Genomic DNA, 27,435 nt, shown 5'->3' with positions numbered 1-27,435 from the left:
TTACATGGACAGTTATTAGTCTGAATAGCCCCAGGTCATACTCAATGTTCCCTCTAAGTCTTGGCAGCTCCTGAGCGGGGCAGTTAGGGAGCAGGGGAAGTCTCCATCAATGGTGGGCGATCTGATGACCAAAAGTAAATGCTAATATAGCGACTAAATAAGAGAATAAGAAAACGTATTTTAAAGTAGTTTTAATTACTTTTTTAAATACTATAATATTACAAGTCCAGCAGTAAAATAGACAGTTATAAACACTAATTATAGGCATTAATGAAAGAATCCTCATTACAACATTGTCCATATAGATAGCGCCACACAGACCCCCCTGTAGATAGCGAAGCACACACACACCCTGGTGATAGTGCCACAGATCCCCTGTAGAGAGCACCACACAGCCCCTGTAGATAGTGCCACACACATCCCCCTGTAGATAGTGCCACACACATCCCCCTGTAGATAGTGCCACACACATCCCCCTGTAGATAGTGCCACACACATCCCCCTGTAGATAGCGGCACACACAGCCCCCTGTAGATAGCGTCACATCCCCCTGTAGATAGTGTCACCCCCCTGTAGATATCACACACAGCCCCTGCAGATAGCGCCACACACAGCCCCCTGCAGATAGCGCCACACACAGACAACCTGTAGATAGTGCCACACAGACCCCTGTAGAAAGTGCCACATAGACCCCCCTGTAGATAGTGCCACACAGACCCCCCTGGAGATATTACCACACAGACCCCCCTGTAGATATTGCCACACAGATCCCCCTGTAGATAGTGCCACACAGACCCCCCCTGTAGATAGTGCCACACAGACCCCCTGTAGATAGTGCCACACAGACCCCCCTGTAGATAGTGCCACACAGACCCCCCTGTAGATAGTGCCACACAGACCCCCCTGTAGATAGCGCCACACTGACTCCCCTGTAGATAGTGCCACACAGACCCCCCTATAGATAGTGCCACACAGACCCATGTAGATAGTGCCACACAGCCCCCTGTAGATATTGCCACACAGCCCCCTGTATATAGTGCTACACAGCCCCCTCTCCCCTTGTATTTAGTGCTACACAGCCCCCTCTTGCCCTTGTGTATATAGTGCTATACAGCCCCCCTCCCCTTGTATTTAGTGCTACACAGCCCCCTCTTCCCCTTGTGTATATAGTGCTACACAGCCCCCTCCCCTTGTATTTAGTGCTACACAGCCCCCCTCTTCCCCTTGTGTATATAGTGCTACACAGCAATTCCCCCCTGCATATAGTGCTACACAGCCCCCCTCCTCCCCTTGTAAATAGCGCTGCACAGCAATTTGCCCCCTGTATATAGCGCTACAACACCCCCTCTTCCCCTTGTATATAGCGCTACACAGCCCCCCTCTCCCCTTGTATATAGCGCTACACAGCCCCCCTCTCCCCTTGTATATAACGTTACACAGCCCCCCTCCTCCCCTTGTATATAGCGCTACACAGCCCCCCGTCCCCTGTATATAGCGCTAGACAGCCCCCTCCGCTCCTTGTATATAGCGCTACACAGCCCCCCTCTCCCCTTGTATATAGTGCTACGCAGCCCCCCTCTCCCCTTGTATATAGTGCTACACAGCCCCCACCTCCCTATGTATATAGTGCTACACAGCCCCCCTCCCCCTGTATATAGCACTACACAGCCCCCCTCCTCCCCTTGTATATAGCGCTACACAGCCCCCCTCCCCCCCTTGTATATAGCGCTACACAGCCCCCCTCCCCCTGTATATACTGCCACACAGTTCCTTAAAAAAAAAAATTGTACTTACCTTGCCCCATTCCAGCAACAGACGGAGCGCTACACGGCCTCTCCGGCGGGAAAAAATAAATATATATATATATAAAAAGGACAGCAGAGTATATGAGGGGTCAGCAGGGTATATAGGGGGTAGCAGGGTATATAAGGGGCAGCAGAGTATAGAGGGGGCAGCAAGGTATATAAGGGGCAGCAAGGTATATAAGGGGCAGCAGGGTATATGGGGTAGCAGGGTATATAAGGGGCAGCAGGGTATATAATGGGCAGCAGGATATATAGGGGCACCAGGATATATAGTGGACAGCAGGATATATAGGGATAGCATGGTATATAGGGAACAGCAGGGCATATAGGAGGCAGCAGGATATATAGGCGGCAGCAGGGTATATAGGGGCAGCAGGGTATATAGAGGCAGCAGGGTATATAGGAGGGAGAACAGATATCTTAATTTTATCTGTTCTACTTTAATATTGAACACACACTTTTACATAAACACATACACATGCAGAGATAGAGACACACACACTGTAACACATACAAACACAGAGACACATACTGTATACACAGAGACACATACTGTATACACACAGAGACACATACTGTATACACACACATATACACATAGACACACATAGATACTCACCATCTCTCCTTGCTGACAGTATCACAGGCTTCGTGCAGGATGGGCTGTGGGCGGAGCTTCCTCCTCTGCTTCTTGGCTCTTATTTACTCTGTGTGTGTAACTAAGAGCAGAGCACAGAGTAGAGGCAGAGCCCCGTGGCGCCCCCCTACATGCTAGGAGGGTGCAGCGCCCTGTGCGCTCGCACACCCCTAAGGCTGGCACTGCCTGCAGCCTATAGTATTCATTTGTATGTGCATCCCATAGCATACCACCCAACTTTCGAAAGGGACAACTCATGCCTGCAATTTTTTTTGTTAAGCCACGCCTGTAACCACATCAAATACCTGTCCATACACAATTAGCACTCTTTGTGCTTCCAAACAATATCATGCTCCCAGAGTGTCACAGACAGTATCATGCTTCCACAGTGTCCCCATAGAGTATCCTGCCTCCCCACACAGTGTTATGACTCCAATCCCTCCCCACAGTATAATGCCCCCATAGTGCCCACCCACAGTATAATGCCCCCATAGTGCCACTCGCACACTGTATAATGCCCCCATAGTGACTCACACACAGTATAATGCCCTAAAGTAAAAATAATAAAATGAATACCCTCATAGCCATGTTCCCACAATGAATGAAGGAGTTTCCTGTGTAGTGCTCCTCCGGTCTGTGCTGTAAATCTCTATAACGGGGCCCCCCAAACCCCATTCTACCGCTCTGTGTTCCCGCTGACGCATGTGATTTCCGACCATGTAAGGGTATGTGCACACACACTAATTACGTCCGTAATAGACGGACGTATTTTGGCCGCAAGTCCCGGACCGAACTCAGTGCAGGGAGCCGGGCTCCTAGCATCATAGTTATGTACGACGCTAGGAGTCTCTGCCTCGCTGCAGGACAACTGTCCCGTACTGTAATCATGTTTTCAGTACGTACGTGACAGTTGTCCTGCTGCGAGGCAGGGACTCCCAGCGTCGTACATAAGTATGATGCTAGGAGCCCGGCTCCCTGCACTGTGTTCGGTCCGGGACTTGCGGCCGAAATACGTCCGTCAATTACGGACGTAATTAGAGTGTGTGCACATACCATTAGATGAAAACAGCGTAGCTGGCTGATCTACGTTATTTCCCGAAAGTCCCATAGTTGTGAATGGCAATTACAGAAACAGCGTAGTTCTTGTTCTGCTAGATAATGTTCACCAGCAGACAACATGTTATTTTAGGGGCAACAACAAAGTATTGGGGTCATTGTGGACTGCGCTCATAGTATCACAGTATCCTACAAGATATACAGAAGCTTCTTGTCAGCTGTCAGAGTCCTTGGAAGTTACAGTATACTGGTAAATATTGATGCTGTAATATGCTGGTGGCAAATGCCCTTTCGCTCCAGATATCAATTGGGTGATCTCACAGATGAAAGTGCAAGACTGATTTTTCCCTCAATTAAGCCGGCGTGGTAATCATTTATTTTTGTCATGATGTCCGAGCTGTTTATAAATTGAGATATTTTGCAGGATGGAAACAATTTTATAGAATAAAAGTGGTAGATGTTAAAACAGACGGCTCTGCCGGAAACTGTCAGCAGGGGCAATCCGTCATAGAAATCACAACAAGAAGAGGGAATTACCAACATAAGTCGCATTGTGTTCGATGCTACTACGGGGGGCACTGTGGACAGTTTTGATAAATCTGCTCCAAAGTACCCAATTTATAACCCCACACGGAGTCCATGCAATAGTGATAGCCAAAGTAGCCATACAATAGTGCCAGCCACAATGCCCTGTAAGGGTCAATTCACACGCGGCAGATTTTGTTGCAGAAATTTCAGCGACTGATGATCAGTTCCATCAGTAAACATGCCCTTGTTGCCAATAGCAACCAATCACAGCACAACTTTCATTTTTTCAGAACAGCTTAAGAAATAAAAGCTGAGCTGATTGGTTGCTATGGGCAACAAGGGCAATTTTATTGTTACAGTTTGGATAAATCTGCCCTATAAGCGTTATTTCCACTACTAATACTGTATGTTGGTATTATATAGACACATTTAATACATGGACACTGTTGGGATGGCATTATTTGGGCATTATATGGACATTATATGGTAATTTGAAATAGGAGTGGGCATACTATATGAGAACTCTCGTCTATAGTAGTATAAATTGCCCACTGGATGGCAGTATAATTCAAGCATTTTGTTGCCAATGAAGATGTACCAGACTCCTAAACAGCTTGGATCCATGATATATGTTATACCAGACCATTCACGTCTCAACATCACAGAAGAACATACAGTTTTAAGACGAGTTACTAGTTAATACGCATGCGCAGTATAGTCGAGCCAAAACCGGTAGAATTGCGCCTGCGCAGATATCGGGCGTGATCTCTGCTGTACGCATGCGCACTGAGTAGATCACAGCTCTGCGTCTCGCTGTACGGTACGCGGCTCACTGCTTTTCCTCCTGCACCATAGAGACGAAAAGCTAGAGTAGCTGGGCAGTTATCTGCAGACGGTACCATAGAGAAGTCGTTACGTAGGTGCCAATTCTGGAGAGACGTTTGTGCGGTCTGGTGGTTCAGGACAGAGCACGGGAGGTGAGGTCCGGAGTGGGAAGACGGGTAGGCCTGTGTGCCCAGCAGATGTTTGGAAGTATGGACACTACAGCAGCTCTAGGGACACATGTGAAGGCTGCAGAGCCAGGACCGGGGGTTATATGTTTCCATATTTGTGGGTTATTGATAGGTTAAACTATATACATTAATAGTTAACGTAATTATAGATTTATAATAAAAAAAACATATTTTTTATGTATGTATGTATGTATGTATGTATGTATATATATGAAAAATAGAGCACGGAAGCAGCACTCGAAGAAAAAAAAATTCGAAATTTATTCACCCAGTAGATGTGTGTGTGTGTGTGTGTGTGTGTATACATATGTGTGTGTGTTTCATACAGTGTTATTATGAGATCGCTGTGATGACGTTTCCTTGGTGTGGCGCAGACCACGCGATGACATCACGCCGAGGTCCACGCAGACAGATCTGATGTATCTGAGCTCTGCTTGTGCCTGAATTTACTACTTTAGTTTCTGTTACAATTTGGTCCCAGACGGGTGATTCTAGCCATTCTGCTTTCCGAGAAGGGATGTAAAATGTCTCCCCCCCCCCCCCCCTCCTCAAATAGGGAAGACGACAAATGATTGGCGCCATTGATTTGCGTGCTCGCGCTTTTTAAACCACTTTTCATAACCCTGTAGCATATGGCGACTGCAACTAATAGGCTTGGGGGAGGGGGGCTTTGGAAAGTGATCTGTGCTTTTCAAACCAAGGGTCAAGTAGGCAAGGGGTCCGATGGTCCTTTCTTGCCCAGCTGGCCTGGCTCAATACTCGGTCATCATAGCGCCAGCCGGCCGGGGGTTGCTGTAGTGCCAGCTGGGCGGTAGTCTCCTCAATGCACCCACCACATAGTGCCATCCTCCGTAACGCACCGCAACTGTTCCTTGCTCCCACACTTTTTCCTGCCACTACGAGTGTCTTCGTGGGCACCGGATACAACTTTTTTTTCTCTGTCTCCCCTAAAGCCCTGACTACACGCAGTACCCTGCAGGAGCCATAGGGCAACACCATGTCCATGAACTAGCGTTAAGCCACGTTCTGACCACTTGTAAACACTGCACTTGTAAACACTTATTCAGGGGTTTCGAGGGACTGTAGGGGGATGCTTTCCAGTGCAGGGGTGACTTTCTGGACTGTTCCCCACATTTTTAAAATGAGCGCTGCTATTTAAAGGGGTTGTGCCAAGATTGACATTTATCACCTATCCACAGGATGAATATTCAATGTATGATCGCTGGGGCCGCGCTAATCACTAGAACGTGTCTCTCGAGCCATCTGTTGATCCTCACCACGTGCCGGCAGTGAGGAGGAGCTTGAATGGAGCGGCGGTTGAACATGCGCGCGCCTCTCCAGTCAAAGTCTGGGACTGACCGAAACAGCCGAGCGCTGCACTCTGCCGCTGGTGATCACTAGAACAGGGGCCCTGTGATCGTACATTTATCTCCTACCCTGTGATTGATCTTGGCAACAACCCCTTTAATGGGGATAATGAGCTTGTGTTTTTATATAATAGTTGGCAGGGGCACCAGCCACAAAAAAATAAGCAGAACGTGTCACGGCACCTGCGTTGTCGCCTTTGGGGGAGTACTAGTGGTTGGACTATCAGCAGTCAGATGTTGCTGGCTTATCTAATAAATGACATCAATACTACTGATGGAAAACCCTTTTAATATCTCTGCACACCAGGTAGAGTGAGGTTGTCACTTGCACACATATCGATCCCATTATTCCTCTGCTGTCCTGTGGTTGTCTGTTACGTTATGTCCATCATTGGATTTGACCCCTCTCCAGAGCTACATTAGGATTGTGGCCCCTAGTTCTTAACTTTACCTTTTTAAAGGTTGTTTTATGAATTGGAGACGTTCGCTGATTGCTGTTTTCCTTAGTGATGGGAAGGGATATATATCAGGCCACAAAAAAAGCAAATTGGATTGGTCATTACAGCAGCGTTTCCCAAAAGTTTCTAAGCCATGTCCCCCCTACTCAAATTTCATCAAAGCAAGACTTCTTAAAGCACAACATAAGGACTGTTGAAGTACCCCCTAAAGACATGGGTACATGTACCACTTGTTGAGAATCCAGGGTCTACCGTATGCTGTCAGTCTTTCTAAAACTGCGTTCTAGTGGGTAAAGATGGGGTGATGCATGACACTGGGATTCAATGTCATACCCTGCCCCTAACATTCCCACGCTTGGCATAACACGGTGTATGTTTTGCGAAGAGTGTTCCTTTAGGCTACATGCACACATTGCGTAATTTGGCGCTGAAAATCTGCATCAAAACCCCAGGTAATTCCGCAGGTAAAATATAGGGGAGGGGAAGGGCATTGTAAACATAACTTTTTACACGTTTGGTTGCCCCAGCGCGACTGTCGCAAGTGCCACTCTCTGCTCTGAGTGACGGCTTTACCAGCCAATCAGGAGATAGCTAAAACCGTCACTCAGGGCTGAGGGGCTGGGCTTGCAGCGTGCAGTGCCGGAGCACATTCACATCAAGTCCCACCTTTGTGGCACTTGCCATCAGCGCACTGGGGGCATCACACACCGTTTTCTCGGCCATGCAACTTGCCCTCTCCTATATCACCCTGTCAGCGGTTTTGAGACCTCAAAACGACTCACAGGTTCCCTTTTAACGCCACCTATTTAGCTTTATTGGAAATGATGGGAGTGATGATTACAGATAGCAATCCATAATTTTCTATTCACCATCTTCTTATGATCCTTTTTTTTTCTGTCCAACGGACTTCGTTATAGGCTTCATGCACATGACGATTCTAGACCTGTACTGAACTTTGTGCTGCGGCGTGGTGCCTCTGTAAAGCACTGTATTCTCCCCTAGATGTACTGCATTAGTGCAAGTTGTTTTTGCTCCTTGCCCCCTTTGTGCTTCCACCCGCTGCCGAATGCATGGCGCTGGGTGCTGCCACTGACCGCAGGGTGCTCCATATCTCCCTACTGGAAAATGTTTTTTTTTTTTGTTTTTTTTTTAGCTTATGTTCTAAAGTATTGCAATATTTTCTATTCGATATACAGTAGGTAATCCTGCCGATCAATTCTGGTGAACTTACTGGTACTTGTATTTTCACAACAGCTGAAGAGATACGGGTAGCAGAAGTCTGTTTTATATCTTCTCCATATACGTAGGATGTCTTCTATGTATTTTTGCCAATCGTGACTGTGTAACTTGTAGGACATAAACTGTTATACTAATTCTTTCTGTTAAACACACAGGTGTAAAACCTCCCTCTGTCCAGGACAAGCCTCTGTCTTTCCAAGTCATCACCCTGCAATCAACCTACACCCTGTCACGATGCCCGCTGCCGTGGTGGACAACAGTCAAGTGATATGTGAGGTTTGGGCGGTCAACCTGGAGGAGGAGATGCGCAAGATCAGAGAGCTTGTCCGTACCTATGGATACATTGCAATGGTGAGTGCTGTTAACCATCTCCTTGTTATATACAAACTGTTATACGTGGGTTGTCAGGTATCCTCCAGCTCAGTGGTATCTTCACTATGCAAATAACCTACAAGTTCTCTAGGGGTTCACACGTAGCGTAAATACGCAGCATAATACAGTAGCAGCAGAGTGGATGAAATTGTAACAAATCTCATCCACACGCTGTGTAAATAAGCAGAAAAAACGCTCCGAAATTAATGTTAATCTTACAGTGAAGGAAATAAGTATTTGATCCCTTGCTGATTTTGTAAGTTTGCCCACTGTCAAAGACATGAACAGTCTAGAATTTTTAGGCTAGGTTAATTTTACCAGTGAGAGATAGATTATATAAAAAAAAAAAAACCTGAAAATCACATAGTCAAAATGATATATATTTATTTGCATTGTGCACAGAGAAATAAGTATTTGATCCCCTACCAACCATTAAGAGTTCAGCCTCCTCCAGACCAGTTACACGCTCCAAATCAACTTGGTGCCTGCATTAAAGACAGCTGTCTTACATGGTCACCTGTATAAAAGACTCCTGTCCACAGACTCAATTAATCAGTCTGACTCTAACCTCTACAACATGCGCAAGACCAAAGAGCTTTCTAAGGATGTCAGGGACAAGATCATAGACCTGCACAAGGCTGGAATGGGCTGCAAAACCATAAGTAAGACGCTGGGTGAGAAGGAGACAACTGTTGGTGCAATAGTAAGAAAATGGAAGACATACAAAATGACTGTCAATCGACATCGATCTGGGGCTCCATGCAAAATCTCACCTCGTGGGGTATCCTTGATCCTGAGGAGGGTGAGAGCTCAGCCGAAAACTACACGGGGGGAACTTGTTAATGATCTCAAGGCAGCTGGGATCACAGTCACCAAGAAAACCATTGGTAACACATTACGCCGTAATGGATTAAAATCCTGCAGTGCCCGCAAGGTCCCCCTGCTCAAGAAGGCACATGTACAGGCCCGTCTGAAGTTTGCAAATGAACATCTGGATGATTCTGAGAGTGGTTGGGAGAAGGTGCTGTGGTCAGATGAGACTAAAATTGAGCTCTTGCCGTGTTTGGAGGAAGAGAAATGCTGCCTATGACCCAAAGAACACCGTCCCCACTGTCAAGCATGGAGGTGGAAACATTATGTTTTGTGGGTGTTTCTCTGCTAAGGGCACAGGACTACTTCACTGCATCAATGGGAGAATGGATGGAGCCATGTACCGTCAAATCCCGAGTGACAACCTCCTTCCCTCCACCAGGACATTAAAAATGGCTCGTGGCTGGGTCTTCCAGCATGACAATGGCCCGAAACATACAGCCAAGGCAGCAAAGGAGTGGCTCAAAAAGAAGCACATTAAGGTCATGGAGTGGCCTAGCCAGTCTCCAGACCTTAATCCCATCGAAAACTTATGGAGAGAGCTGAAGATCCGAGTTGCCAAGCGACAGCCTCGAAATCTTAATGATTTACAGATGATCTGCAAAGAGGAGTGGGCCAAAATTCCATCTAACATGTGTGCAAACCTCATGATCAACTACAAAAAAATGTCTGACTGCTGTGCTTGCCAACAAGGGTTTTGCCACCAAGTATTAAGTCTTGTTTTCCAAAGGGGTCAAATACTTATTTCTCTGTCCACAATGCAAATAAATATATATAATTTTGACAATGTGATTTTTCTTTTTTTTTTTTTTTATATAATCTATCTCTCACTGGTAAAATTAACCTAGCCTAAAAATTCTAGACTGTTCATGTCTTTGACAGTGGGCAAACTTACAAAATCAGCAAGGGATCAAATACTTATTTCCTTCACTGAATTTGCGGAATCGCTGCTTTGTTGCGGCTCTTCCCCATTGGATTCAAAGGGGAGGTAAAGCCTGCAACAAATGGCAGATGTTGTGATTTTTTGCAGCCGAAAAGCTGCGATTCCGCCGCAAAAATCGCAACTCTGAAAAAGAATAATTGTATACCTGCCCAGAATTCTGTGCTTCTTCGTCCAGGTCCGCCTCCTGGGATGACGTTTCATCTCATGTGACTGCTGCAGCCAATCACAGGCTCCGGAGGTCACATGGGATGAAACGTCCTCCCAGGAGAACGGGCTGCAGGACAGCAGAGGCATTGCCATGGCTACTGGTAAGTATGAAACATTTTTTTTTTTTCTTTTTACATGCTGTTTGGTGTGGGTTTTCGTCCAGAATTCCCTGCGGCGTCCATGGCGGGTCCGCTGTTTACTTTTATGCAGCCTATCCTCCCTGTGTGAACATAGCCTAAAATCTTGTGTTGTCTCTCGTGTGCTTTATTTTATGTTACTAGGCAACAGTTCTTCCTAACAAATGGAGCTGCCCTTTAAATGTATATGTAAACTGTTGTATGATATTTATGTGGTAATTTAGTTAATCGTTGCTTTGCCTCCATTGCTGTTCGCAGGACACAGAGTTTCCTGGTGTGGTTGTGAGGCCAATTGGGGAGTTTCGAAGCACCATAGATTATCAGTACCAGCTCCTGCGCTGCAATGTAGATTTGCTAAAGATTATACAGCTGGGTCTCACCTTCATGAACGAAAAGGGCGAGTACCCATCCGGAACCAACACGTGGCAATTTAACTTCAAGTTTAACCTGACGTAAGTCTGATCATTAATAAAGATGGGAATTTAGCGCAAGCTGTAACCCCAATCCACTGGATTTTTTTAATTCCCTATATTGATAGATTATTAATGCCCAAAGGCGAAAATAAGTGTATAATTCAGATTCTTTGTTCCAATAATATCTCATTTACAGTGGAATCTATAGCTTCTGTACGTGACAGTGTGTGGTCAATGGGGCAATGTTATACCTCACAAGAGATTCTCTAATGGTGGGACAGTTCTTCTCTGAACCCAAATCCCTCCTGGGTCTCGGACCACCGCTGATCAAAACTTCTGGCATGTCACCATGACATGTCAAGTTTTTTTAAATGTTTAATTACACTTTAAAGGGGTATTCCAGTTTCAGCACATAAATGTTGTTAAATTTTGTTAATTTAATATTTAATCCCTTATGGTTTTCACGAGCTCTGCTTGCAGTCATTTAATAGGATTTTCATTGTTTACTTCCAGTGGATAAAAACCTGTCCTAGTCATGTGACGGACAAACTGGTGTACGGCTCGTTACAAGACACAGCTCATGCACCTGTGATCACCACATGACCAGGAAGTAAACAATGACAGCGGACATGAAAATCATGAGCACTTGACACATGAAGTATATTGGAAAAGTGAATAACTTTTTATTGTAGAAAGAAGAACTTATTTTATGAAATTGGAATACCCCTTTAACCCTTTGCCGCAGCTGCCATTTGACGATTATGGCGATACCAAATTTATATATACTGTGTGTGTGTGTGTGTGTGTATGTGTGTGTGTGTATATATATATATATATATATATATATATATATATATATATATATATTTATTCTATATATACTTTTTTTTTTTTTTTTTTTCTTCATGTTTTACTACTTTTACAAATAATTTTAATATTTTTTGTGAAAAACAATTTTTGCGTGCCACATGTTTTTTTTCCAATGATTGAGTGGTTTTAGTGCTTGTGTTTTTTTTGCAGGCCGAGCTGTTTTTATTGGTACCACTTTTTGATTAAGTTATATGTAAACATTTTTTTCTGGGAGATGAGATGACCAAAAAACAACAATTTTGTCGGTTTAATTTTTTTTTTATTTTTTTTTTCGGCGTTCACCATGCAGGAAAATGGTATATTGTAATAGTTTCAAACTTTTAATTTTATATATTTTTTTGGGTTATAAAAAACCCAAAAAAAACTTTAACTGTTTTTTACTTTTTTTGTAATCGTTGGATCCATTGCACAATATACTGCAATACTTATGTATTGCAGTACATTGTGTTTTTTACCGCCTCATATTAAGCATCGGGAGGGGTGTCTGAGGGGGCCGCCCCACTGTTTCTAACGGCTTAGATGCTGCAGTCGCTTTTGACCGCAGCATCTAAGTGGTTAGATGGCCCATCCCAGCGATTGCAGTGAAGTGTTGGCTGAAACATACAGCAGACATCTGCGGAGTGTGGAGCGGGATCAGTCGATTCCCGGCTATGACGTATTGTTATTTATTTTAAAGCGCCATTAATTCCAGGGCACTGTACATATTAACCCCTTCCCGACATCCGCCGTATATATACGGCGCACGCTGGGTGGGGGAAAATGGAGCAGGTTCACGGGCTGAGTCCACTCCATAGAGCGAGTGTGTCGGCTGTGTGTTACAGCCGACACTTCCGGGTTACGAGCGGGATCGCGCTTTAGCTTGTTTAACCCGTTAAATGCCGCGTTCAATAGAGATCGCGGCATTTAAATTACTAAAAACAGGGGGGCGACACCCTGTAACGTCTCAACGCCCCCCCCACGCGGCGAGATCGGGGGGAGCCGTTGGTTCACACGGCTGCCTGGGGGTCTGACGAAGTCCCCCAGGTCCGCCATCTTGGTACTCCTATGAAGCTCTGCCTCCGGCAGGGCTTCATAGGTGACTGTCAGAATCACGATATACTGAAATACATTAGTATTGCAGTATATCATGCAAGCGATCTAACGATCGCTGGTTGAAGTCCCCTAGGGGGACGAATAAAAAATGTAAAAATTTGTGTAAAAAAAAAATGTAAAAGTAAAAGTTCAAAAAACCCCCCTTTTCCCATTTTCCCCCTAGAGCATAGTAAAAAATTAAATAAATAAACATAATTGGTATCGCCGCGTCAGAATTTGGCGAAACAAAATACATTTTCGTTTTTACACTTAGGTTTTTACGTGTAAAAGTAGTAAAATATAGAAAAAACTACACATTTTGTATCGCCGTAATCGTATTGACCCATAGAATAAAATTAACATGTTGTTTTAATTGTACAGTGAATTCCGTAAAAATGGCGCGCAAAAAACCATGGCGGAATCGCTTTTTTTTTTTTCATTTTCTACCCCACAAATAATTTTTTCCCCGTTTCCTAGTACATTATACGGCAAAATAAATGGTGCTACGAAAAACTACAACTTGTCCCGCAAAAATCAAGCCCTCATAGTACTATACTGACGAAAAAATAAAGGCGTTATGGCCTTTGGAAGGTGGGAGGGAAAAACGAAAATGAAAATCTGAAAAAGGGCTGCGGCGTGAAAGGGTTAAACCGGTTTTAAGTACAACATAATAAAATAAAAACTAGTACAATGAACATGAGCTTAATAAATAGCAGACTGGTATAGGTGAGAGGATCCGGTCTGCGAGGAGACTATATGTAATGGTAGAAGTTGCTCATCTGGCAGGGTAGGGGCAGCAGGTTATTGCAGGTTGTAAGCTATTTTTGAAGAGGTGGGAGAGACTAAGGGGTAGAACGTTCCAGAGTAGAAAACACTAGATCATCAGTAGATTCTTCATCCTTGTGCCTATGGAAAAGGTTGACCAGATTAGGTTGTACTGTTTGATCTTCTTTGTGTGCAGCCGATACCCCCAAATCCATTCGTAGTCATAGGCCGAGTCCTCATGTCGCGGAAATGACGCGGATCTCACCCTTTGCATTGAAAATCTGCCACAAATAAGCAAAGTGTGAACTCATGTATTTTTCTTTTTATCGTTTTATTTCTGACCTTCTAGAGAGGATATGTATTCTCAAGACTCCATTGATCTGCTGGCAAATTCCGGCCTTCAGTTCCAGAAGCATGAAGAGGAAGGGATCGACACGCTGACGTTTGCAGAGCTGCTCATGACATCTGGAGTTGTTCTGTGTGATAATGTGAAATGGCTCTCATTCCACAGGTGAGGTTTTTGTTGTGTGGTTGTGACACGTTATGAGCATTCAATTGGTGAATTCTATTCTTAAAGTGGCCCTTTGGTCCCGGGACAATATTTTAAATGTGGCGGGGTATATTCACCCCCACTCTAATTTTGGATGGGGGGCGGGGGGCAGGCTAATGTGCTTCAAGGATTTCTGGCTCTCTAACATCTCAGATGCCTGGGTGTGGAAAGTCGTTTCTACCGGGTACAAAATCAAGGTTTTTACTCCAATCTCTTTGTAGTTCTGAAAAAGAATGGGTCAGTTCATCCCATCTTGGCCCAAAACGTTTGAATTCCTACATTAAGGTTAGTCATTTTCGCATGGAGTCCCACCAATTGGTGATTGCCTCCATGGACCAGATGGAGTTTCATCTGCATACCTCCACGTTCCCATTTGCCCATCCCATAAGCGATTCTTACACTTTGCCGTCCCCCCTCCCCCACCATCACCAATTCATGGCACTCCCGTTCGGCCCAGCCCCACAGGTCTTCACCAAAATCCTCTTGGTGGTTATGGCGCTTCTTTGCCCCAGGGGTGATTCAGTTGTCCCCTACTTGGACAACATTCTGATAAAATCTCCTTCTGGGGAGGATAAACTGACCAGTTTCCAGATCACTCTGGATAACCTGACTCGATTCAGCTGGATAGTAAGCGATTCCAAGTCTTGCAAAGTATTACCTCCTATGGTATAATGTTCAACAACCTTTTTGGCGAGTGTGTTGCAGAGAAATTCTCAGTCCTCCAACAGGGGGTACAGACTCTGCGGAGAGTCTTGGGCTTCTGCATGAGAATCCTGGGCACCATGGTGGCTTAGATCGAGCCCTTTGCCCAGTTTCACTGAAAAGGCCATACTTACTCACAAGGGCAGGTACACACACCAATTTCCAACAGGATGCAGACACCACAATGCTACATAGAGGGAGATTGCTCAGGTGCAATATACTAATGAACAGACACTCACGCCAACTATTGAAGAGGGGGGTGGCTGCTTAGTATTATCATTGCACGCAGATATAGCATCTATAAGTGTGCCAGTCACTGTTACATGTACTACACCAAGCTGGCATACAGGCTATTCGTTACGCCCATACAATTAGATCAGGCGGGCTGTCCAGCACCTTCTAAGTGTGCTACACAAAGTATTGATACACTATTCTCCTCCAACATTACCAGGGCTGGCTGCTTCCTGAAAAGGTATCCATGATAAACATGAGGTATTAGTTGATATTTTGGCCAAAATACGCAAGCTCGCAACCCGTATCAAGGGTCCTCATCGTATTGCGAGTCCCTATACTCCTATTATAAACAAATCATGGAAAAAATAACAATATTAATTTAAAATCACTGAAAAGGCCATACTCCAAGGGTAGGTACACACACACCAATTCCCAACAGGATGCAGATAAGCCACAATGCTACGTTGCTAGTGTGACTGGCACACTCATCGAAGCTATATCTGTGTTCAATGATAATACTAGGCAGCCACCCCCCTCATGAATAGTAGGTGTGAGAGTGGATGTACATTAGTATATTGCACCGGAGCAATCTCCCTCTGTAGCATTGTGACTTGTCTGCATCCTGTTGGGAATTGGTGTGTACCTGCCCTTGTATGAGTAAGTATGGCCTTTTCAGTGATTTTAAATTAATATTCTCTTCTGTGATTTCTTTGCCCAGTTTCACACTCGTCCGCTTTAAGGGGCGATCCTTTTCCGGTGGAACCGCTTCCTGGATCCCTCCAACAGATAAATCCTCCTCCCCCTGACCGTACTACGGTGCCTCAGCTGGTGGATCTCATCCCCAGAAGTTCCCCAGGGCCGCTCCTTTCATCTACTGCAATGGCAGGTCATTTTCACAGACACTAGTCTCTGAGGTTGGAGGAGGGAATATTCCGGAATCTCAGGGCCTGTAGTCCCAACAGGATTCCTCTTTTCCTGTCATTCTACTGGAATTGAGGGCGATCTTCATTTGTCTTCAACATTACATGACCGTTCTGTCCAGTCCGAGTCCAGCAGACAATGTCACGGCAGTAGCCTACCTGATTCACCAAGGAGGAACACGAAGTTCAGCAGCAATGGAGCGAAGCTGTGAGGATCCCGGAGTTGGTGGAGCTCTACATTCCTTCCCTCCTTAGCAGTGCTCATCCCAGGGGTCGAAAATTGGGTCACGGATTTCCTCTGTCACAAACTGGTCGACCCAGGGGAGTTGTCTCTCCGTCACAAGGTTTTGGACCAGATCTGCTTCAGGTGGGGCAGGCCACATGTGGACTTGATGGTGTACAATTTCAACCGCAAGGTTCCCCCATTTATAGCTCAAGATCCTGAAACATAATATAGTCAATGCTTTAGTGGCTCCATGAGATAAATTAAACCAGATTTTTTTTCTTTGTCCAGGCTTCTGTCGTTTCTCTAAGAAGGGCTAAATCGGGGTCTTGCCCTGACTTCGCCTTGTGTAATTGTATGTTTTCGTTTTCTACAGCGGCTATGACTTTGGATATATGGTGAAACTTCTAACAGACTCTCGGCTTCCAGAAGAGGAACACGAGTTCTTTCATATTCTGAATCTTTTCTTTCCATCCATCTACGATGTAAAATATTTGATGAAGAGCTGCAAAAATCTTAAGGTGGGATATAAAATTGGTGTTAATGCAAAGTGTGAACCTGGTTTTAGAATTGGAGAGATGACTCATGTGGGATGTTGAATTAGTACAGGATTAGCATGAGCGAGGATTGAATAATGAATGTGACTGTTTCTTATGTCAAGCTATGTTTTCTTACTCTTGTATAGGGCGGTCTACAAGAGGTGGCTGATCAGCTAGATCTCCAGAGAATTGGTCGACAGCATCAAGCAGGTTCTGACTCCCTTCTAACTGGCATGGCATTCTTCCGTATGAAAGAGGTGGGCATATTTCGTAGGGTGAAACATTGCCAGTTTACGGACTATTACTCCTTACTCCTCGGTCTTTGATTTGCTTCAGTAATGATGTGGTTTCCAATGTAAAAGTTTTGTTGTAATCTGAAAGTTTCAGAAAATAATGGACTCTCCGTTTTTCCTGTAACAGCTATTTTTCGAGGACCATATTGATGATGCCAAGTACTGTGGACGCCTATATGGGCTGGGAACAGGAGTGGCCCCAAAGTCGAGCGAGGAGGCAGAGGAGAAAATTAGCATCATGTCTCTTATCAACAACGGACAACAATGAGACGCTTGGTCTTCTCTCTCTTGACAATGTGCTACTTCATCTTCCTATATTCTCCGCTTGTCTCAGCCACATCGCTTCCACAAGGCAGAGCCGGCTGTAAAGTAAACGGCTGTCGAAATGACTGTGTTTACAAATATTGTGCCAGATATGTCACATTTTTCATTGTTTTAAAACTTTTACTCAAGACGTCAGCATCTTACAAAAAAAAAAAAAATGTAGTAATCATCAAGAATGAGCACTTCTCCTCCACACGTGACCAAATCTGTGGGCTGCGGCTTATAGGAACAACTCGACCCTTTTTCTCATCCTTGTGCACTTGCAGACCTTTCCTATGCTTTCAGTGTGGACTATTTAACTGCAGCATTGTGAGAATCACTTTTGACCAGGTCAGTGTTTGTCCTCATGGCTTCCACTCCTGCAATGCTAGGCACCTTTAAAGCAGTTCTCCGCTGTTGTCTCTCCTGGCCTCGCGGCAGAAGTTAGCCATTGTCTCTTCATTGGATCTGCAGTCCTACGCAGGTATGTCTGCACCAACTTAGACAATATTGTGGCACTTCTGAATTGCTGCAATATTCCCTATCCAGGTACTTTGTTACCTGATCCTTTCCTTTGGGCTGCAAGCCGTGAAGAGAACCCTGTTAATGTTTTTAGCATATATTGCCGCTACAAGGAAACCAGAGAGCAGAGCTGGTCTTAAGAAGGTACATCTAATATTGTAAATCTGATATTTTTCTGTTGGTCCAGTAGACCATCTCCTCACTTAGATCAATATTCTAATAATACGATCAATCGATCGTCTAAGCCAAGACTCTCTGAGAAGATGTGATGTTTTCCTTAAATACTTGACCAAGTACTGGGCATTAATGGAGACGTAAGTGTCATGAAGGTCTATTTGTATTAACTTGGACACTAGCATACAAATTTGATTTGCTTAGAAGTTTGAGACCCCTTTTCAAAGGGAATGTCCATCTCCCAAACCAATTTCTTTTTATTGTTCTAGTGTATCTAAAATGGAAAAGGAAGGAACTTTGCAAAAGGTCTTAAAAATCCTAACATTTTGTGTCTACACTTCCTGTACAGACCTGTTTCCATGGTTACAGACTACAAACAAACCATGTAGTCTGATCCTGCAGTCATATCGCCGTCCATCTGTCCCCTCCTTGCCAATCTGCCAAATGTCAGTTAGTAAGAGGTAAGGGACAGATGGAAGGGAGTGTGACTGCAGGATTAGACTACAAAGGGTTGGCGTGCCGTCTTTTACCGTTGAGACACGTCTGCTTGGGGGCTATAGGCACAAAACATTACTTTTTAGTTTACTATTTGCAAAGTTGCTTCATTCTTTTTGTTTTTAGTTGCATTAGAACAATAAGAAAAAATAAAAGTGAAACAGGTGGACATATCCTTTAAGAAATTGGGGAACAGGCCCTTTAACGTGTAGCTGCTCTCCAAAAGATAGTGAAGGTGACCATTTTTGTTGGTCAAGCCAGTGTGCATGATCATCTTTGCCATGCATTGTTGGTACACGGGGTACCGGACGTATCAGAGCTGTCAGTAGTTACCTGGGAAATTTTTTTTGTTTTTTCTTTTTTTGGGATATCGACTCAGCCGACAAAATGGGCGCCTCTGTTATGTGTTTAGGATTGCACACGGTGTCATTGTATAAGATACCAAGTATATAACCTCCAATAAAAAGATTCTGACTTGCTGAACAAAGTGTAAATAACATTCTCCTTCTAAAAAAAAAAAAGTTGAGGTATCAAATTTATTGTAATTAGTATTTCCACGGTGCGGCTCGAATACGCAGAACAGATGTTTTATTTTTATGAATGACTGATTTCCAATGCTTGACGCTCTGGCCGCCTCCCGCCTGTTTTATGCCCTAAAAAAGAAAAGGCTTCAAACCTTTTTAAAGTGGAACGTATCCTTTATTTTTTTATGTATGTGTATATTGAGTCCCGAGTTACTGACCTGAGAACAAACACTGCCCTGTTCCTAATGTCCCTGTAATATAAAATATATCTAATAAATAATAACTGAAGGCATTGGGAAAAAAAAACAAAAACGACAATGTTTCCTGGAAGTCTTGCAGTTTTACCCCAGCAGGTTTTGTAATCTGTCTCCATTGTTGTAAGCTGGAGTTTAAGACGCGTGTAAATATTATTTATGTTTTTAAATTTGTAAAATAAAGATGTTTCATTTTGTTTGTTTTTTTTGTTTTTTAGTGAAGAGGTTTTTGTGTGGCCTGGTTATTTTGTGAACCGCGGCGGAGGCGAGATTTTTTTGGATTCCAGATTAGTCGTGCTGGTTTCTTTTTATCCGAAACACAAAAATATTAGTAAATCAGATGTTAGAGCAGCAGCCAGAGGGTTTTTAATTTGTTTTATGTACTTAGAGATGCTGGTGGTTTTCCAATTTTGTTCTGGCGGCCGTGGTTTGCCGTGTTGGTTGAAACTTTTTGAATTTGCTTCTCAGCACCTGATGGTGCAAACTGTTGTAGTTATTGATTGTACATCATGAAAGAATGACAGCTGAATGTCAGGTTCTGGAAATCTAATTCAAAAGTGACAACCTATATGTTTGCGCCTTCTGTCTACTTTTACAAAATTGGCCGCCACAATGAAATTTAAATTTTTTTTTAATTTTTTTTACAGGAATATTTCAAACCTCTAATTTAATAATATAAGTCTATTTTTATATTTCTCCCCTCTGAGGACAGTATAGGATGGAAGAGAAGACACTGAGCTGGCGGATATCATTTTCTATTACGCGATCCAGTGTTTTCATGTTAATAGCTGCCTAACTGCTGCCAGAACTCATAGAAAGACCCTGTGAGTCCCGCTTCCCCCATCCACGCAGTGATTGACAGCTCTGCCTGTTCTCATATATAAAAAGCTGTCAATCAAGGTCCTTCTTTTTTTTTTTAAATCTTATTCTTCTTGATTGGGGTTTTACCTTTTGCCATACTAAAATAAGTAGTATGACCCTGCTTTTTTAAGGGGTTTTCCCACTTAAGTAATGGTATATTGCGAAACTATGCCATCACTTATTGATTGGGGTCCAACTGCTGGGACCTCCACTGATCCTTAAAATGAAGGGGCTGCAGAGCTAGATAAGGGCTGCAGGGCAAAACGTAATGGCCTAATTCACTTGAATGTAACTGTATTGCAATTCCCTACATAAAAAACACAAAAAGGCCCTACATAGTGGGTGGTCGGGAAATGGCTGTTTTTTCAGCCGCTTGATATAACAAGAATGTTCCCGTTCAGTGGTGGAAAACGGATATCTTGATATTAGGAAGTTGCTGCAGAACTTTTCATTATATAACGTTTAAGCTTTCCTTATATAAAACACCATGTGCCTATGTAAATTATTTGCAACCGATAACCAATCAAATCACTTCTTTCAAAGCTGTTTTTGAAAAATCAAAGCTGTAATCTAATTGGTTGAGGTGACTGATGCTTCTCCCCTAATTGTAATTAGTAGTACAAGAACTTTTCAGTGTTGTCATTTTTTTTTTTTTTCCAGTCCCTCCTCCGTGGGGGAAATAATTAGTGCAGTCCTAAATTGATCTAAATGATATTGAAACATACGGCTGAATAAGTATTTTTTATGTTCTAAGTATACGTTTGCATCTGTCGCATTGAGTAGTGGATGATGTGATGTGTTGCTGTGGAGTATATGCTGTTAAGGGGGTGGGTCTGCTGTCTGGTACCGGTGACATGGGTTAGTGTGTCCCTTGTAAGGTATAATCCATGTGGTCATAGGTGGAGGTGTGGTGGACAGTGACATCACAAGGGTTACTGGTTGTATACATTAAATACCAGTTCACTGCTTGTGTAGAGCACCATGGCATTTGATATAATGGGAAATGACTGTGACACTGCCGTGTTCTGTCATAGGGTTGTAACGTAAGTAGGGGGAGTTGTGGGTTGTGATGTCATGAGGGGTTCTAGCAATATCAATTGAGTGCTGAGATCCATGGTAGTTTTTGCTTCACCCAGGCGCAGGGGTCCCCCCCCCCCCTCTATATTTCCAGAGTGGGTGATATCACAGGGCTGCCTTGGTGATGGCCACAGCAGGGACATGTGCTGGTGGGTTACCAGTGTATATAATGATGGCATAATGTTTCTATGTCAGGTCAGTTGCCAGACCTGTCCCCTTTTAAGCCCTGGACGAAACTGCCTTGGTGGGCTTGGGTTGTTGGGGATGTTTGCTGGTGAATATGTTAGACACCAGAGCATGTCATGACATCCTAATGGGTAATGCCAGTGATAATGTGTCCCCGTCAAGGCCCCAGAACAGATGCTGATATCACAGGTAGGATCGAAGCAAGCAGTGATGTCATAAGCAGTGCCAGACCCTATAACTGAAACCTCATGATGCACGAGGGAGCAGAGATGACCCATGCCCGAGGGATGATGCTTTTTCTTTGCAGTGGATGACATATTCGGTGTGCCGGCTTTCCTTGATGACATTAGCACAGAGGTTTTGTAATAGAATATATAATACTCTTCAATTGGCAAATTAGTCTATAATACATTTTTGTTGCCCTAATCAGACAATTTTTTACATAGCTCCCCATGCAAATATTTTGTACTGTATTCTAGAGGTACCATGTCCTCCACTTTTATTTTTATTTTGATAGTCCAATCATTCTGCTAATCTGGCACCGCAGATTCACCGCAACATGGAGTTGTCGTGAAAGACTCTTAGGCCTCATTCACACGGCAGGGTTTCCCGTCCGGGTGCCGGCCGTTCATAAATCGGCCGGCACCCGGCTGCATTAGGAATGATAGACCCCTAATGGGGCTATTCACACGACCGATTTTTTGACGGCCGGAAAATCCGGCCGTCAAAAAATAGGACATGCTCTATCTTTGCCCGGACACCCGGCCCCCATAGAAGTCTATGGGGCCGGGTATTACACGGCCATCACCGGAATGTGTTCCGAGTGATGGCCGGGTTTCCCGGCGCTTGCGCTCTATCTCCTCCTCCTCACAGCGCAGAGTGCATGTGAGGAGGAGGAGTTGATGCCATTCTGACGAATGGCATCGCTGCACACTGTGTTGCAGGGCCGGGGTGTACAGCAGGTGGAGGGAGCGCTGCGCTGGCTCCCTTCCCCTGCTTGTTAAAAGCACCCTGGCTCGGCGACACCTTAGATGGCGCCGCTAGTAGCAGCAGCTGCTGCGGCTGCTACTACTGCAGCGACGCCACTATAGCAGAGCGGGGAGGTATCTCCCCGCTCTGCTATGTGCTAGCCGCACTTTAGCTCCTTGAAGGAGCGGAATCCCCGTGTGTTCGGGGATTCCGCTCCTGGACAGAGCGCTTGATGTCTCGGTCCATATCTGGGCAGTGACATCAGGGGAAACTCCTGAAGCGGAATCCCCGAACACATGGGGATTCCCCTTCAGGAGCTGCCGCTGATGTCACTGTCCGGATCTGCCCGGCCCGGCACGGATGCATAACTTTATGCAAACCGGCCGGGCAGAATGGCCGATTTTACCGGCCGGCACTCGGGCTCGGACCCGACCCGGTCGTGTGAATCCCGCCTAAATAGTATTTTTTTTTTAGTACTCCCCTTAAAAATCTTTTCTTCACCTGCTGGCTAAGGGACTATTTACATCAGCATTGGCTTGCCATTGAGGGGTTCTGTTGGAGGTTTCCGTCGTGGAAGCCCTCAATGGAAAGGCAAACGGAAATCTTAGCTTCCGTTTGCATCACCATTGATATCAATGGTGACTGAAACATTGCTAATGGCTTCCATTTGTCACCATTCTGGCAGGCCTCCGTTTTTTTTTTGTTGACGGAATCAATAGCGCAGTGGACTGCAGTGAAAGCAGAGGCAGCGGGGGAAACATGTAAATCAGACTAAGGTGATTGCATGTAGTCACCAGGACATTGACCGCATACGTCTCTGGATCCCAAGACCTAGAGACAGAGAGAGGGCGGCCTGGCAAGTCCATGAGCATGCCCCACATGAAAAAGATTTGTTTGAACACCTAGTGATGAAGCTTTGCCTATTCCAGAATCGGGGCATTGGGCCGTGAGACTCCGGAAGGCCCCTCACCAATCCAGAAGGCTGGCGTCCGTGCAGAGTACCTGCTAGCATAGTGGAAGAAAGGAGTGGCTCTGAATGGCCACCAGAGAAGAGACCAGCAGTCTTGAAAGGGAAGAAGGATTTGGCGGTCAAGGGAATGTTCTCAATGGAAGTCATTATGGTGCTCAGAACCTTCATACAAAAGCAGAGAGAGGTCAGAGTGCCCAACTGCAGGGAGGACATTTTCTCCGTAGGAAGAAACACCCAAGCGAGTCGGTGTCTACACCATGCTTGAGAAGGGTCCTGTTGGACTGAAACGTCGCATTTGTGGGTAAATAAATTCCTGTTATTTTGGATGTGCTGCCTTGTCTTTTGAATTTTGCGGTCTCCATTCATGGCACCTTGGACCAGGTTCCTGTAAGGCTTGCACCCATTATACTATATTATAGTTTTCCTCCGTTGCTGTGATCATTCCTTTTTTCAGTGGTGTCTACACCATTCCCAGGACAGGTAGTCTCCGACGAGTCAGGGTTTCCAGAATAATTTGTAAGTTGGTCAATCCATATAGGGGACAACTGAAATATTTCTGGAACAAAGAATCTACATTATCACAGAAAGACCTTTGTGAAAACCTGCAGGGCCATCGGCAGGACCACATACAGGCAGTGGGGAGGGAGTAAAGTCCAGGAACACTGGTGAGCAGGCAAATGGGGATGTGCAGGTGTGTGTCCCTGATGTCCACTGAGGAGAATTGTTCTCCCTGTTGAATGGAGCTGAATACCGACTGGCGGGACTCCATGTGGAAATGACGGATCTTGACAAAGGCATTCAGTCATTTTAGGTCTAGAATGGAACCACCCGCTTTGGAGACAACAAAAAGGTTTGAGTAAAACCCTCAAAATTCTTGGCCTAGAAGAAGAGGGACAATTACTCGACTGAAGAGAGGGTCTATTGCCACACCCCCTCCGTCACCTGGCAGGTGATGGAGGGGACATGGACTGGAAGAACCTGTCGGGCAGAAGTTGTACAAATACGATCTTGTACCCTGAGTAGACTACTTCCTGCACCCAGGCATTCGAGATGTGAGAGAGCCAGACCTTTATGAAGAGTTGAAGTCTGCCCCCCCACTTGAGGCCCCACCTGTTTTTACCTGCTGCCAGCTTAGTGGGCTGGGGGCAGTAGTGTCAAGGGAAATGGGGCCTGACGGTCTGTTTTTAGAGTCCTTTTGGGATTGCTGTCCGAGGGCTTGTCTGAGCAATCTACGCCGTGTTCCAAATTATGCACATTGGATTTAAGTGTCATAAACATTTAATTATTAGTTTTTCAATTAAAGTCATGGATGGTATTGTGTCTTAGGGCTCTTTGGATCATTGTAATCAATCTCAGACACCTCCGATAATTAGTTTGCCAGGTGTGCCCAATCAAAGGAAAACTACTTAGGAAGGACATTCCACATTATTAAGCAGGCCACAGGTTTCAAGCAATATGGGAAAGAAAAAGGATCTCTCTGCTGCCGAAAAGTGTGAAATAGTGCAATACCTTGGACAAGGTATGAAAACATTGGATATTTCAAGAAAATTTAAGCGTGATCATCGTACTGTGAAAAGATTTGTGGCTGATTCAGAGCACAGACGGGTTCGTTCAGATAAAGGCATAATGAGGAAGGTTTCTGCCAGACAAATTAATAGGATTAGGAGAGCAGCTGCTAAAATGCCATTGCAAAGCAGCAAACAGGTATTTGAAGCCGCTGGTGCCTCTGGAGTCCCGCGAACCTCAAGGTGTAGGATCCGCCAGAGGTTTGCAAGTGTGCATAAAGCTATTATTCGGCCACCCCTAAACAATGCTCACAAGCAGAAACGGTTGCAGTGGGCTCAGAAATACATGAAGACTAATTTTCAAACCGTGTTTACTGATGGGTGCCGTGCAACCCTGGATGGTCCAGATGGATGGAGTAGTGGATGGTTGGTGAATGGCCACCATGTCCCAACAAGGCTGCGACATCAGCAAGGAGGTGGCGGAGTCATGTTTTGGGCTGGAATCATGGGGGAGAGAGCTGGTAGGCCCCTTTACGGTCCCCGACGGTGTGAAAATGACCTCTGCAAAGTACGTAGAGTTTGACTGACCACTTTCTTCCGTGGTACAAAAAGAACCATGCCTTCCGTAGCAAAATTATCTTCATGCATGACAATGCACCATCTCATGCTGCAAAGAATACCTCTGTGTCATTGGCTGCTATGGGCATAAAAGGAGAGAAACTCATGGTGTGGCCCCCATGTTCCCCTGACCTCAACCCTATTGAGAACCTTTGGAGCATCCTCAAGCAAAATATCTATGAGGGTGGGAGGCAGTTCACATCAAAACAGAAGCTCTGGGAGGCTATTCTGACATCCTGCAAAGATATTCAAGCAGAAACCGTCCAAACACTCACAAATTCAATTGATGCAAGAATTGTGAAGGTGATATCAAAGAAGGGGTCCTATGTTAACATGTAACTTGGCCTGTTAAGTTTTTTTTGATTGAAAGAGCTTTTGCTTTCTGTAAATATGACCTCCTGATGCTGCAAATTCAACAAATTACCATTTTAGTTCTCTTTACAACCTTTAAAATGTTTTGATCTCTGTTGTGCATAATAATGTGAAACCGTGCATTTTGAGTTTTTTACTTCTAAAAAAAAATCTGTTATCATTAGGAGATTTGTTCAATAAAATTTGCATTATACTCCAACGGTTGATGGCTTGAAGATTATTCTGACTGTCATTTGCATCGACTATTTAGGAAAATCACCGAAAAATAACATTTGCATAATAATTTGGAACGCGGTGTATGAAAGGGTAGATTAGTAGCGCGACGAGCTTTAGTTTGAGGCACGTGAGTGCTTTCTTCATCTATTGCTTCCAAGATGATGTTGTCCAAGCGAGCTCTTAAGAGACGGGAGTCACAGAAGGGAAGAGGTGTGAAGTAGCGTTTAGAAGCAGTGTCGGCAGACCATCATTTGAGCCATGCCGTCTGGCGCATGGCAACCATGGAAAAGGAGACGAGTCAAAAAGCAACCCGCATTCAGGGAAGCTGCACACAGATATTTAGTAACATCGGACAGGTGGTGAGAGAGATTCAACAGATCTTCAGTGGGGGCCCCTGAAAGGAGACCATGTGGGCAAGGCCATTAAGTAGAGGCTCTTCTGAACCATGTGGAAGCGAAGATTGGACACAAGGCCGAGCCAGCGGCCTCAAAGAAAGACCTAAGGAGTCAATGTGGCGATCCAAAAGATTGTAAAATTAAGCAGAATTTGCCATAGGAAGAGTGGAGGTATGCGCCGCTGTGGGTAGCAAGACGTGTGGCGCAGGAGTGCAGTGCTAGGTGCTAATGGGGAAGGTGGTGGTTCTCATCTGTCCTGAAGTACATCTGCAGAATGGGCAACCAGCAGTGAAGTTCCCACTGTGTGCCAGTTCAGTTTGGATGGACACTGATATAGCAGGCATGGGGGATGACGCTCAGGCTGGTAAGTGACAAAGGAGCTTGCGCTCCTGTGCCCAGCATGGCAAGGTGGGTGGGGGGTCAACAGTGCATTGGAAACACTGTGTGACCGCTGAGGTTGGGAAAAGTTGGGGAGACCGCATCGTTCCTGTAATCTGAGTGAAGAGAAAGAAAAGGAAGCAAAAAAAAAAAGGAAAGACGTCCTGCTGTACTAGCATCGGTGTCGGCCTCCTACAGACACTAAGCTAAGACTGCTTAGCTAAGTGCCTGTAGGAGGGGTATGTAGTGTAGGGGGGAGTCAACATATGGTCTGTTTCCCCCAATGATGAGACGAACCAGAAAAAAAAAAAAATAAGCAATTGAGTGAGGTTTAGAATACGTGAGTACAAAATGTTGCACATGCTTTCAAATGTGGTGCAGTGTTGCAGCATATTAATTCATTT

General features: G+C 44.8%; 1 protein-coding gene across 3 annotated transcripts; it reads left to right on the top strand.

Moving 5' to 3' along the window:
- The first annotated feature begins 4,816 nt into the window (after window positions 1-4,816).
- CNOT8 (CCR4-NOT transcription complex subunit 8) lies at window positions 4,817-19,687 on the top strand. 3 transcript variants are annotated; one of them, XM_075856109.1, is made up of 7 exons: window positions 4,817-5,027; window positions 8,259-8,454; window positions 10,891-11,084; window positions 14,101-14,262; window positions 16,757-16,901; window positions 17,066-17,176; window positions 17,340-19,687. In XM_075856109.1, the coding sequence occupies exons 2-7, from the start codon at window positions 8,338-8,340 to the stop codon at window positions 17,478-17,480; spliced, it is 870 nt and encodes a 289-aa protein (XP_075712224.1). In that variant the 5' UTR covers window positions 4,817-5,027; window positions 8,259-8,337; the 3' UTR covers window positions 17,481-19,687. The 3 variants fall into 3 exon arrangements, with proteins under 3 accessions (XP_075712224.1, XP_075712222.1, XP_075712223.1); XM_075856107.1 differs by having other exon boundaries at window positions 4,818-5,003; XM_075856108.1 differs by having other exon boundaries at window positions 4,818-5,058.
- Window positions 19,688-27,435: the final 7,748 nt, after the last annotated feature.

The sequence above is a fragment of the Rhinoderma darwinii genome, chromosome 3 (assembly GCF_050947455.1).
Source record: "Rhinoderma darwinii isolate aRhiDar2 chromosome 3, aRhiDar2.hap1, whole genome shotgun sequence".
Taxonomy (NCBI): Eukaryota; Metazoa; Chordata; class Amphibia; order Anura; family Rhinodermatidae; genus Rhinoderma; species Rhinoderma darwinii.
The sequence above is the reverse complement of the archived record's forward strand: the minus strand, read 5'-3'. Positions and strand labels throughout refer to the sequence as shown.

Coding starts and splice junctions, on each gene's coding strand:
- CNOT8 (XM_075856109.1), top strand. CDS start 8,338: ATGCCCGCTGCCGTGGTGGACAACAGTCAAGTGATATGTGAGGTTTGG. Junction 14,263..16,756: donor AAATGGCTCTCATTCCACAG/GTGAGGTTTTTG, acceptor CGTTTTCTACAG/CGGCTATGACTTTGGATATA. Junction 16,902..17,065: donor AGAGCTGCAAAAATCTTAAG/GTGGGATATAAA, acceptor ACTCTTGTATAG/GGCGGTCTACAAGAGGTGGC.